The sequence below is a fragment of the Anastrepha ludens genome, chromosome 6 (genome assembly GCF_028408465.1).
Source record: "Anastrepha ludens isolate Willacy chromosome 6, idAnaLude1.1, whole genome shotgun sequence".
Taxonomy (NCBI): Eukaryota; Metazoa; Arthropoda; class Insecta; order Diptera; family Tephritidae; genus Anastrepha; species Anastrepha ludens.
The window spans coordinates 75,971,614-75,986,218 of NC_071502.1; the positions used below are offsets into that span (position 1 = coordinate 75,971,614).

General features: G+C 36.3%; 2 protein-coding genes across 3 annotated transcripts; both read left to right on the forward strand.

Moving 5' to 3' along the window:
- Positions 1-408: 408 nt before the first annotated feature.
- LOC128866578 (importin-11) lies at positions 409-5,107 on the forward strand. 2 transcript variants are annotated; one of them, XM_054107416.1, is made up of 3 exons: positions 409-584; positions 675-2,735; positions 3,897-5,107. In XM_054107416.1, the coding sequence occupies exons 2-3, from the start codon at positions 678-680 to the stop codon at positions 4,932-4,934; spliced, it is 3,096 nt and encodes a 1,031-aa protein (XP_053963391.1). In that variant the 5' UTR covers positions 409-584; positions 675-677; the 3' UTR covers positions 4,935-5,107. The 2 variants fall into 2 exon arrangements, with proteins under 2 accessions (XP_053963391.1, XP_053963392.1); XM_054107417.1 differs by having other exon boundaries at positions 409-2,735.
- A 2,507-nt stretch (positions 5,108-7,614) lies between these two features.
- Positions 7,615-9,639, forward strand: LOC128866725 (protein Cep89 homolog). The gene is made up of 2 exons (XM_054107670.1): positions 7,615-7,957; positions 8,027-9,639. The coding sequence occupies exons 1-2, from the start codon at positions 7,664-7,666 to the stop codon at positions 9,353-9,355; spliced, it is 1,623 nt and encodes a 540-aa protein (XP_053963645.1). The 5' UTR covers positions 7,615-7,663; the 3' UTR covers positions 9,356-9,639.
- Positions 9,640-14,605: the final 4,966 nt, after the last annotated feature.

The following is a 14,605-nucleotide window of genomic DNA, read 5'->3' on the forward strand; positions in this document are numbered from 1 at the left end:
TTTTGTGTTTCACCTTGGCGACTGGCCTAAACTGGTAATCTATCAACCTTGAGTATGCGCGCCTACATCCCAAACTAATTAATTACTTTCTCAATTAAAAAATCTGTAGTGTGCGGTGGCTGTAATGCTGATTTTTTTACAGAACCGTGTCAACAAATTAATCTATTCGCGATAAAGCTTCCATTTTACACTCATGTAAATAGAAAATAATTTAAGAAAATTTAAAGATTTTTCCTAATATAAAATAACATGAGAAAGCAATGTGACATAAGTTTTATGAAATGTACTTTTCTGTACTACATATAATCGATTAACAAATACTCCTTTCACATATAAATTTTATGCTCGTCCTAATTGCACCATTACGGCATGTGTTGAACATACCCATCATTTGTAGATTGGCAACTACTGTCAGCAGCTGCTGTCATGTAAGTTTAAGCTTAATGCATACAATTTTTAGGGCCGATGCTGTAAGAAAGGCAAAAAAAAACAAAAGGTTCATTTGAACGAAGCGAAATCGATATAGTTTGAAAAACCTATCAATCGCCAACGAGAGGTTCTAAAAGAGTTGATGAACCATCTTTGTGAGTACCTGGTAACCTAGCCAAAATCAAGTGCAATATATCAGCTGTCTGCACATCTTATACATGTTCATATTACATATTTAACCACAGGGGATGAGTGCAGAGTTGACTACTCCCGAGATGATGGTGTGCCAAACCTTGCGCGCGGCCACAGATCCAAATCATGAGGTTGTTCTTAAAGCCGAGGCACAACTGGCAGAGTGGGAAATACAGCCTGGATTTTTCCCCACTCTAGCTCGCTTCTCTACTATGAATGCTGGCAATGAAGTCGGGCAACAATCTATGCAGATAGATTTAAATGTTCGCTGGATGGCTGCTGTGTATTTAAAGAATGGCGTGAATAAGTATTGGAGACGTAATGTGCGACATGAATTGCCCAGCGAAGAGAAACAGCAAATTCGCGAAATTTTATTGAAAAATTTTAGTGCAGAGCCAGTGCCGCAAGTTGCACTACAGATAGCCGTGCTTATGGCGCGAATAGCGCGTATTGATTGCCCTCGTGACTGGCCAGAGTTGATACCTCAGTTGATTAAACAGTTACAAATATGTGCACAGACTGATGGTGATGCCAGTGAACAACAACGGGTGCTGCTTGTTCTGCATCATGTAGTAAAGGCGCTGGCGTCACGACGCATGATGGCGGAAAAGCGGGTTTTTGAAGAGCTTGCCGGAAATTTATTCGTATATATGAAAGATTTATGGGACGCTTTCACAACTCTATTTTTTCATCAACTCAAGTCGGCATATGTGAATGTGATATCAACATTAGAACGTGCCCTACTTTCTATGCGCATTTTACGTAAATTAACGGTGTACGGATTTCCAAAGCCTTTTAAAGTGGAATGTTGTATGCACTTCCTGGAACTATTATTTGCACGTCTTAAACAGTGTTTAGAATGCCGTTATGAATTGCAGCATCTTGGAGCTGAAGAACAACTAATAACACTTGTGGAGAAGTTCATATTAAAGCAGATGAAAACATTAACTGAGTTTCAAGATATGCACTCCAGTTCTTTTGCACGTTTTGTACCCGTTGCTCTAGAATTTAGCTTTGAACATGTCTTCCACGAGCGTGCTCGACTTATATTTACTGAAAACGTAATAAATTTCGGCCACTTTGCTATACATTGCATTAATCTTATGAAAGGCATAATGATGTGTAGTGCTTACTCAAATTCGGCAAATACCGGCGAACAAATTTCAGCAGAATCTGATACAGCCCCACATATAGCACTATCAGATTTTTTCACTAACGAGCGACTTTGTTATATCTGTGACAAAATAATAACACATTATTTCCTGTTGACGCAAATCGAGCTTGATCAGTGGATGGAAGATCCCGAAGGCTTCGCTCAAGATGATGGTGGTGAAAGCTGGAAGTATGCCCTTCGGCCTTGTATTGAATCGTTCTTCCTTACGTGCTTCAGCCAGTACCAGACAAATATGACAGCTGAAGTAGTAAAATATATCCGAAAAGCACAGCAAATCGAACTGTCGCCCACATCCGATCTGAAGGACATACTTTTAAAAGACGCCATATATAATGCTGCAGGATTGGCTTCATTTCATTTTTTTAATGACATTGATTTTGATTCTTGGTTTAGCAATCAACTTTTGTCAGAGCTTCGAATCGAAAGTGATAACTTTCGTATCCTTCGGCGCCGTATTATTTGGTTAGTAGCTGAGTGGGCGGCAGTTAAATTTTCTCGAAGCTTACGTCCTCTGGCTTATGAAGCGTGTTTACATTTACTTCGATCTACTGAGGATATGTCTATACGACTAGCAGCTTCTCGCACTTTATCCACGTTGATTGGAGACTTCGAGTTTGCCCCAGAGCCTTTTCTACCATATTTGGAACCAGCATTTAATGCATTATTTGTGCTTTTAGGCGAGGCAAGGGAATGTGACACGAAAATGAATGTCTTGACAATAATGTCGTGTCTTGTGGAAAAAATGAGCGATAACATTGAACCACAAGCAGACAATCTGATATCGTATTTGCCCCTTCTATGGAAAGAAAGTGAAGACTATAACATGCTACGATGTGCTATTATTTGTACATTGCAGCAATTAGCAAAAGCGTTACGTGACATCCCCGAGTCAATGAAACCATTCCTGCACAACGTCATACAGCTCAGCACTGACCTTCAGGTAAAAAAACTTTATATTTATATAGAAAAAAATACCTACATATGTACATATCTTTAAGGCGCTCTCGAAAATCCATTATGCGTACACCGCGGGGAAAGCAAACCTTAATTTTCTTCATTGTATTTCACAAATACCACTCACAGTATCTTCCATCCTTAAATAAAAGAAAAGCCAGATTCCATTTCCTTCCACTTACATTTTAGTAACTTCCCAAAGGGATGCAAAATCATTTATTATTAAAGATTTGAACCGTTTATTAAGTAATACCTATATCACATTACCTCGATTGTCTTGTGACGACTTCAACATATTAAATCTTACCACAGGGAAGTAAAAATTATTGGCAAAATTGTATTAGTATACTATAATTTCTTGTTGTTGTTGTTGTTGTTGTTGTTGTTGTTGTTGTTGTTATAGCAGCATAAACATTCCCCATACTTACATACAGGAAATGCTGCTGGAGTGGGTGTCCTTGGCCGGATATAAATCCAGGTCGTTTCGGTAACGTAGAACCGACTGCTGTGGGAACTATAATTTCTCGTTCATTACGTATTCCTAGTCCAAATTTATCTGCCATATTTTTCGGTCCTTAGCATTCAAATCTCCCATTTTAAGTTAATCTCAAGGCTCTATGTTATTTTTTATATTGGTTTTAAGTCAGAGTAAACGATAATTAAGACGACAGGTTCAATATCTCTCAATAACAAAACGACTCGTGAGCTAACACAAATACTCCTTAAAATTATTTACACTAGTTGGTTTTAGTTCCCACTTCATATTGGATGGTAATGGGTTTGTAGATCCATAGGATTTCTCAAGTGGTTCGCCGATTAGCTTCTATTACCAAAACTTTTTATTATGCTTAGCCTGAGTCTTCTATAAGAGTTTACGATCTATTTAGGATAACTCATAAATATACGACTCCTAGTGCGCTAGGACTGCAGTTTGTGGGATCTAGATCACATAGTGGAATAATGTAAATTTAATTTCATTGAGTAGGTAAAGTAGTTATGTAGCAAGTAGGTTTTAGTACAAAAAATTTCCAACGTTCTGCATTCACTTACATTTTTGGCCTTATAAAACCTTACATAGAAATCATACTCAACAATCAACTTTAAGTTCGTTATTGACTAAATTTTCAAAATAATTTGCTTCTTATAGGAACCTTCACATATTTACCTCATCGAGGAAGGTCTGGCGCTATGGGTTGCAGTTGTAGAAAATTCAACCGTCATGTCACCGCAGCTATTAGCATTATGCAAGAACCTTTTGCCAATTATAGAAATGTCCTCAGAGAATCTGCGAATAGTTCTGATCCTTATACAAGCATATATCCTTTTAGACGCACACACTTTTCTTGATAACTATGGCATGGAATTTGTCCAGTTCTGTACACGCATGTTCGATGATTTGCGGCCAGAAGGTATAGCTTTGATGCTCAAGGTGTTCGAAACTTGTTTGAAATCTGATGCGACCTACGGATTGGATTTAGTACGACCTGCCTTGCCTTACATTTTCAAACAAGTGTATCTGGACAAAGAATTTCCTATGCTAATGTCGATGTATTTGATGATGGTTGCACGAGTACTACTTATTAGCCAATCTATATTTACTGCAGTGCTGCAGGAATTACAAATGCCTAACGCATTGGAGACTATACTGGACGTATGGATTCGTAAAATGCCATTAGTGACAGAAGTTGAAAAACGGAAGCTTTTTGCACTTGCATTTGCATCGATATTCACCAATGATCCCATTTTAGTAGAACGTTTTCCAGGAATTATGCAAAATATTGGAGATACCCTTATGGATGTAATGAGGGAAGAAGACGATGAATTGGATACTACAGATAACGTCGAAAGTACTGCAAATATGCCGCCCCGTCCAGCTGGGGAGAAACCAATGAAATTCTGCGACTCGTTGGTTTTTCTCGATGAACATGATTTGGATACAAGCAGTTACTGCATAATGGACGATTTTGACTATAAGACTTACCATTACGACCGCTGTAGACAACTGTCTCTTAAAGATCCAGTGCATAAGATTGTGCTTACTGAGTATTTGGAATGGCAACTAAATTCATTACGAACACAAATGGGAGAAGACGCGTATCAACAGTTGATGCAGTCCGTTTATCCGGGAGTATTAGAGAAGATCGGAAAGTTTGTCAAACTAAATTTAAATTTTCAACCCAACTGAGAAACATTGATAATTATGAATTTCATGCAATGATACCTACATGAACAGCCTTTAACCCAAAGCGTAAGAAGCGAGTCACTAATTTTCTACTTCAATTATAAAAAGCGGCGGTAGAAACTATTCCTGTATCTACTGCTCCATATATAATAAATTTACTGAAACTACTCTTTTGTTATTTTTACAATACAGTATCTTTAAAGAGTCCAAATACACTTAGTAAACAGAAACAAAAATGCGATATAATTTAAATTTATTTTTTTGTTTAACGAAGCAAGAAATGAAAAAAAAATTACAAAAAAATACAGAACTATAATATAGCTCTTATCATTTAATCGCTTATGAGTAAATGTCAAAATGAAATACCAAACATTTTAAAAGAATGTCTTTACTTGCAAAGGATGTAAATAATAGTTTTTGTTCTGTACGTGTGTATGTAAATACATATATACCTATTTAAAAATATATGCGTTGCTGTAATAGCATAAATATTTGGGAATGCGACCGCCGTAGCCGAATGGGTTGGTGCGTGACTACCATTCGGAATTTAGAGAGAACGTAGGTTCAAATCTCGATAAAACACCAAAATGAAGAAAACGTTTTTCTATTTTCTGTAACTTTTTTCAATGGCAAACCTCCGAGTGTATTTCTGCCATGAGAAAGCTCCTCATAAAAATATCTGCCGTTTGGTGTCGGCTTGAAACTGTAGGTCCCTCCATAACATCAAGACAGGAGGAGGCGCTCGTTCAAACAACCAAAAAGGGTGCACGCGCCAATTTATATGTACAGGGTGGCTGATGAATTTTGCTACATTAAGAAACTCAAATAACTTTTTTTTTAGTGTATGGAATTCATTTATTTTTGTTTTTCAAGTTGAAGGTCATTAAATTTTATTAAATGTAGCTTAACTAGTTTTAAAAATAATTGAATTTAAATGCCCCCCATGCTCGTTGACACAAGTGCGGCATCTTAGTAAAAAGTTGTTCATTGCTGCTTTGAGAGTTGCGACAGGAATAGCCGCAATTGTTGCCCGAATGGATTGTTTTAGTTCATCCAAATTTGTTGGCTTTGTTTTATAAACTTCTTGTTTACATAAACCCCACAAGAAAAAGTCAGGTGCAGTAAGGTCAGGCGACCTGGGGCGCCAACGAAATTCGGAGTTTCTTGAAATCAGTTTATTGGGAAATTTTCGTCGCAACTCTGTCATAACAGTCTGGGCGACGTTGCCCCATCTTGTTGAAACCACACAGAGTTGAAAGGAATTCTCTTTCGGCGTAGTTCTGGATAGAAAAATTCTTTCAGCATTTTCAAATAACGGTATCCAGTAACCGTAACGGTGTGACCATTTTCTTCAAAAAAATAAGGCCCGACAATACAGCGTGAAGAAACCGCACACCACACTGTCACGCGAAGAGGATGCAATTCCGTCTCGTGGAGTATCTGTGGGTTAGAAGTACTCCATATTCGACAATTTTGTTTGTTCACATTGCCGTTTAATGGGCCTCATCAGACATGAAAAGGCAGTTTAACATGTTTTGGTCTTCTTCCACCATTTGCAGGATCTTCTGGCAAAATTCCAAGCGAATCGGCAAGTCTGCTGCATTCAGTTTGTTAACCATTTGAATTTTGTAGGGAAATAAGTCTAAATCTTTGTGCATTATTGTTTGCAAAGACTGTCGGCTGACACCAAGTTGAGCAGATAAGCTTCTTGTTGAAACCCTTGGATTGCTTTGTATAGCTGCAGCTACAGCAGCGATCGTTTCCTCCGTCCGAACTGGTGGGTTTCGATGATAAGGCCTTCTTGCGACTGTTCCTTGCTCAGCAAAATTATTCACCAGTCTCATTATGGTCCATCTGCTCGGGGGATCGCCGCCAAACATCCGCCTGTACTCTCTCTGTACCAAAACTACGGACTCCAGTGCGTGATAGCGGCGGACTATCCAAATTCTTGTTTGCGTGTCCCAGTTATCCATTTTAATAAATTTTAAAGATCAATCTGCAAATTAAAACAAAAATGGAACAGATAACTTAAAAAGAAAAAAAGTTATTCAATTTTTTTTGGTAGCGGCTTTCATCAGCCACCCTGTATATACCATATATACTTATATACCTATATTTGGGAATGCTGCTGGAGTTACAGTCCTTGGTCGCACATAAATCTGGGTCGTTGAGGTAATGTGGAACCGGCGGTCTTAGAAATGAAAAATATATATGTACATATATACATACTCTTAAGTGATGTCATCAACACACGCTTAGGCACATACATACATATGTTTGTATGTATATATACCATGTATGCCATTGTTTAGCGCAGACCTTCATAAAAATGCTTGATTTTATAGAAGAAACAAAAGCATTCGTTATGGTAGGAAGTTTCCATTTTTCATGCCATCCGATTTTTTTGTAGAGATGCTTTTGAGCATAGACTTTAAAATCCCAAATCGTTAAGACACTTTTTTATTTTTATTTCTTTATTTTTTAAAAGCTTAAATAACAATAGAATTGTTAAATAAACAGAAAGACAACGCAGCGCTAGCAACTGAGCCTTTCTGCTGAGGCACCTTTTTATTTAGGTATGTAGTATAAGTAAATATGTGTGCTAATGCTATAGAGCTACCCTGAAATCAAGCATTTGGCTCATAGTTAACAGTCACCATGGTAACGGGTTGTTTGTTGATTTGTTTACTATTAAGGATTTTGGGTTGTTTAGGAAAGGCTAATGTGACTGAATGAAAATAATTCATTTTAGAACGAAATTTTTCGTCAAGATGGCGTCGGCAGAAAGTGGGAAAAAACATGTAATCATCACAGACCTAGATCTGTCTGATTGTCAGCAACAAATGCAGTCAAAACATCCGCAGGATTTGAATTGTAAACCTTACAAAAAACGACATACAGAGAAACAACTTCACACCATTTCGGGCAATTTTAACCGTCGTTCCCGGTCGGCAGAACATCGCTCGGACGGACATAATACCAATATTAAACAAAATAACCGTGCTAATACTTATTTCAACGAATTGGTAACTCCTTTTTTTTAATATATTTGCTTAAAAATTGTGAAAACATGTTTGGCTTTATTTTCTGCCTAGCTTCAATCAAAAGAAAAACAACTGGAAACAATACTGCAACGTCTAGCCACCTTGCATAAATTCAATGAACAGTTCGACGTACAAAACAAAGAGCTTCGCTCGCATATACATACCCTAGAAGAGCGCATAGATATACTTCAAGATGAAGTTGCGAATTGTGGTCGTTGTCAAGAGCTGATTCAACAACTCACCAACTGCTCAAATGAAAAGCAGGCATTTGCTTCGGATGTAGACATGATGCAGACTCTCGTTTATCGCCTTAATGTACAAATTGAAAGTTATCAGGATCGTTTGCGTTTATCTAAGGATGCTAATGCAAAAAACATAACAAGTGATACAGGTGCGGGTGATATGCCTACGCAGACAACTTCCCTTTCAACCTGGGAGGAGGGTGCGTTACGTACGCACACACTTTCGCCATTGCTACAGTCATATGACGAAATGATTCGTGATAAAGAACAGTTAATACAACAATATGGACAGGAATTTGAACACTTCACTGGCGAACTAAAACGCGTTCTAGAAGAAAACAATCGCTTGTTGCAACAAAATGAAAGCCAACGTCGAGAGGTAGGTTCTTGGCGTGAAGAACGTACCCGAATGCAAGCGCAAGTCGATGTTTGCCGTGCGAAAGTCGATGCACAAACAAAAAAATCTGACTTAGCCAAAGAAAAACTAGTGGAAGTGATGCATTGCTATGAACAAAAAATGCAGTCCCTTGTTCTTGACATGGAACATTTACAATCGGCATATACGCGCTGCAAGAATGAACTGGCTTCATTGAAAAGTATCGCACAACAGCCACCTGACAGCATGGCGCACGCTTTGCAAGAATGTAAAACCCTTTTAGAACAGTTGAAAGAGCAGCACAGTAGCGAAAAGCAAACACTGGAAAGCACTATAGAAGAGTTTCGGATGCGCCATGTGGAAGATAATAACAAACTTGCTGAATTGAAAATGGAAAGTAAAGCGTTAGAGAAGGAACTGGAACTACAGCGCCATACAGCAGAAGAGCTCCAACTTCGCACTGCGCATTTCCAGCGAACAGCGGAAAAAATAAAGCGCTCACGGGACCGGTTAAAAGCTCGACTTCGAATTGCCCTGCAATGGGCACAAAAAATGGAAGAAGGGCAAGAAAATATACAAAGCACTTGGGACGCTCTAAAACGTCTTGAGACCATCGTGAAGCATAAGGAGTCACAAGTGCGGGGACTACATGCTCGCCACTTACAGGAAATCGATAAAATGCAGAAGAAACTATTTCAGAAAGAGGAGACCATAAGGAATATTCTCAAAGGGAAACTTGCTATCGGCGAACAAGTGCAATAGGAAAAGTCAACCAATTTCATTTTCTACTCAAAGTCGACAACAAATTCAAACGTGTACAACAAAACAAGTCTTCGAAAATTTACTGATTGTTAAATACAACATTTGAAAGCTGTTGTCTGTATGTATATACAGCGTTGGTCAAAATAATAGTGGCCGTTTTTTAATATTAGAGGATGAGCAACACTGCCAAAAAAAAACCAACAAACAATATTTCGCCACTTCACCTTCACAATGTTATAATAAAATTGAAGGGGTTGCAAAACTACATCCCCGATTTTTTTTTAATTCTTACTAAAATTTGAAATTTTGATGAAAATTTTCTGAATTTCTGATAATTTTCTACAAGATTTGAAACTTTGAGTTGTATAGTTTCTTGGTAGTAGGAACTAAAGGGTTTTCCAATAACATGTGTTATTTTGAATAGGCCGCTATTTCGGTAGATGCGTTTTTTGAAGCTGTAATTTTTTGATATTTGACAAGTAGAAACTACGCCATTAATAAAAATAGAAAGATACACGCTTAAACAACGCATTGAAATGATTAAAATTCACTATAAAAATGGTGAAAATTTGGCAGAGACGGTTCGTAAAACTCGAACATGTTTGGGTCATCGTGAAGCACCTTGTCGGACCGCAATACAGAAATTGGTGAAAAAGTTCGAGCTATTGGGACAAGTTAGTGATGTGAAGAATAAAACCCGTGCACGTCGCTCAAGAACAGCCGAAAATATTGATGCTGTAGCCGAAAGTGTTGAAGAAAACCCAGGTTTGTCCATTCCTCGACATTCTTTGGAATTAGGCATTCCACAAACGTCATTACACCGCACTTTGAATAAAGATTTGGGTATTAAGGCTTATAAAGTCCAGTTAACACAAGAGCTCAAGCCGGCCGATCATCAAAAACGTCGTGTCTTTGCTGATTGGGTCGTTAAAATGCATGAAAATAACCCGGAATTCCATCGACAAATCATCTTGAGTGATGAGGCGTATTTCCACCTCGGCGGCTTCGTCAACAAGCAAAATTTTCGGATCTAGGGCTCAGAAAATCCAAGAGTTATTGTCGAAAAGCCTCTCTATCCTCAACGTGTGACTGTTTGGTGCGGTTTATAGACCGGCGGAGTCATTGGATTTTACAATACTTTTTCGAAAATTAAGCTGGAGCAACAGTTACGGTAAATGGATTGCGCTATCGAGAGATGATTAACGATTTTTTATGGCCGGAATTGGATGGTATTGATCTGGACAACGTTTCTTTTCAATAAGACGGCGCTACGTGCCACATAAGCAACGAAACCATTGATCTTTTACGGGAATAACACCATTTATTGGAAAACTCTTTATATTAAAAAAAAAACAAATATTATTTGGACTGCCACTGTAAACACTGCTTTCTTCACAGCGAAACATAGCATAAATACACATAATATGTACAATGCTCCAAAGTGCACATTTCATAGGTTAATAAGCATGTTACTGTTAAACAGACAAAACTTCGAAGAAATTTAAATATACTTATTGATTAGTGTATGGTTTCAATTAAGTTTACATATACATTTTTTCTATTAAAACATACGATGATTTCCACAGCCATATCTGGGTTTTGATCTGAATAGCGTTTAAAAACAAAAATAGTAGCTGTTGGTCGAATAGTGTCAAACAATAATAGATTCTTCCAACTTCGACGACCAGACTTAGAGTATATGTTTTATGCATTTTATGTATTTCTGCTCGAGCGACATTCGTGGACAAATATAACGGTCATTTCGGTACGGAAGTTAGAGTCGTGTGTAAATAGCAACAAGAAAGTCACCCACAACATCAATAACTCCAGCTCAATTGCTGCTGCACACAAAAATGCTAGACCAACGGGAAAGCTTAGCAGAAGGAATAACTGGAAGCAACGTGGAGTTTGGTTATCAAAGCCAACGATATAATAATAAAAAAGAGGTTGTCTGCAAAGTCGGTTTACTGACGATAGTTTAACGTGATAACGTCATAAGAAAATACTGATTGAATGGTTGCATTTTTCAAAAGAAAATTTTAATTTTATTTGTTTGATACATATTTTGTATGGATATAGAGAATGAGTTAACATTAACATAACATATACTTTAACATAACATAACATAACATAACATAACATAACACAACACAACACAACACAACATAACATAACATAACATAACATAACATAACATAACATAACATAACATAACATAACATAACATAACATAACATAACATAACATAACATAACATAACATAACATAACATAACATAACATAACATAACATAACATAACATAACATAACATAACATAACATAACATAACATAACATAACATAACATAGCATAACATAACATAACATAACATAACATAACATAACATAACATAACATAACATAACATAACATAACATAACATAACATAACATAACATAACATAACATAACATAACATAACATAACGTAACATAACATAACATAACATAACATAACATAACATAACATAATAACATAACATAACATAACATAACATAACATAACATAACATAACATAACATAACATAACATAACAGACCATAACATAACATAACATAACATAACATAACATAACATAACATAACATAACATAACATAACATAACATAACATAACATAACATAACATAACAAAACATAACATAACATAACATAACATAACATAACATAACATAACATAACATAACATAACATAACATAACATAACATAACATAACATAACATAACATAACATAACATAACATAACATTAACAATGTGCGTAAGTTTGGTTTAATTCGGTGCAAAGACACGGCGGGTCCACGTTTTGGCATATATTTCCAGACCCTAGTCATCAATAGGTATGAAAATTACCCCGTATTAAAGCACTTATCAACAGCTTTCATTTGATATCCATATTGTACATACACAACCAAAGGTTACCCGGGTCCACGTTTTGTTCTATATCTCGAGACCCCAGTCACGGAGCGGCATGAAAAATACTCTGTACTAAAGCATTCACCAACAGCTTCAATTTGATATCCATATTGTTCAAACACATTCTAGGGTCCACGTTTTGGTGTCTATCTCGAGACCCTAGTCACGGAGCGGCATGAAAAATACTCTGGACTAAAGTATTCACCAACAGCTTCCATTTGATACCCATATTGTACATACACATCCGAAGGTTACCCGGGTCCACGTTTTGACCTATATCTCGAGCCCTATTTCCAAAATAAAATATAATCCATGTTACTCGTGGATGATGTAGCTTTCGAATGGTGAAAGAATTTTTAAAATCGGTCCAGTAGTTTTGAGCCTATTCATTACAAACAAACAAAGTTTTCCTCTTTATAATATTAGTATAGACAACATATCTTATAAGGTATATGGTAAATATTAAAATACATTTTTTCCTTCATATATAATAAAAAAATTAATAATTATAACATTAAAACAACAGGTATTATTAACAAACTTGGTTTTATTTTAAATTCTTCAAATAAATCAAATTAATAATAATCAATAAGAAGGCATATGCAAATACAAATACGTGAATTTATATATGTACATATGCGCATATACATACATATATACGCTCACTTAAGTAGGAGAGAGCAAGATGTCGAACGTTGCCGTTCGTTTGCTTTGTTTGCTTTGTCGTTCGTTCCGCGCTTTCGCTTGCAGTTCATTCAAGGTAACGGCAATGAGCAAGGTAACTACATATGAGCAAGGTAACACTAAAGAGCAAGGTAACACTAATGAGCAAGGTAACGACACATTTTTTCGTGCGTGCAGCCTGTTAAATTGAATTATAAGACGTTATCACGTCAAAAGAGGTTGTCTGTAAAGTCGGTTTACTGACGATAGTTTAACGTGACAACGTCATAAGAAAATATTGATGGAATGGTTGCAATTTTCAAAACAAAATTTTAATTTTATTTGTTTGATAATAAAAATAAATATTTTGTATGGATATAGAGGAGGAGGTAAATGGAATTGCAATGGAATAGGTCAAGTTACATTTACACAAACGTGAAAAATGACGAAACATTTATCAAATTAATGAAAGATATGTTCAATTTCGATTGTGCATCAGACGTTAATAAGTCAACAACACTAAGAGGCATCATCATCGATTTGACTTTCTCAAGACACATTACACTTGAAACACTCCCTTTCATTTCCTATTTTTCCTATCATCGTTTATTCTCAACAGAGAATTGGTTCATTACCATGCACACAGCAAGAAGGCATATGCAAATACAAGTATGTGAATTTATACAGAAATGCGCATATACATACATATATAATATATGCTCACTCAAGTAGGACAGAACCAGATGTCGAACGTTGCCGAACGCGGGGCCGATTGTGCTCTTTGTCGTTCGTTCCGCGCTCTCGCTTGCAGCTCAAGCACATTAGCTTACATTTGCTTGCGTACGGAATAGATTCGTATATTTGATATGTCCATATGACTTGTATGCATCTTTACATATAGATTTGTTCTTTTTGAAAATTGCGCGAAATTGTGTATGTATATGCATGTTTATATACATATATTAGTATACAACATATCTTATAAGGTATATGGTAAATATTAAAATACATTTTTTCCTTCATATATAATAAAAAAATTAATAATAATAACATTAAAACAACAGGTATTATTAACAAACTTGGTTTTATTTTAAATTCTTCAAGTAAATCAAATTAATAATAATCAATAAGAAGGCATACGCAAATACAAATACGTGAATTTATATATGTACATATGCGCATATACATACATATATACGCTCACTTAAGTAGGAGAGAGCAAGATGTCGAACGTTGCCGTTCGTTTGCTTTGTTTGCTTTGTCGTTCGTTCCGCGCTTTCGCTTGCAGTTCATTCAAGGTAACGGCAAATGAGCAAGGTAACGACGGCTAAATCGAATTATAAGACGTTATCACGTCAAAAGTGCTCGTAAGCAAATCACAAAACATCGAGAAATTTAGGAAAAGATTGATCGCTCCTATGCGTGTTAAATAAAGGTGAGTCGGTTCACCATAAACAGTGAAAACGAGTTTTTATTTTAGACAAATGGATGTTATTCCTTTCCGGTCAATATAATCATAATTTTTTTTACTCAGTGGGTCTATTCTTATATGGGTTTCATGAAAAATTATTATTATTCAATTACACTCGTACAACAAATCAAGCACAATATTATAGCTGCTGAAGTTGTTATGCTA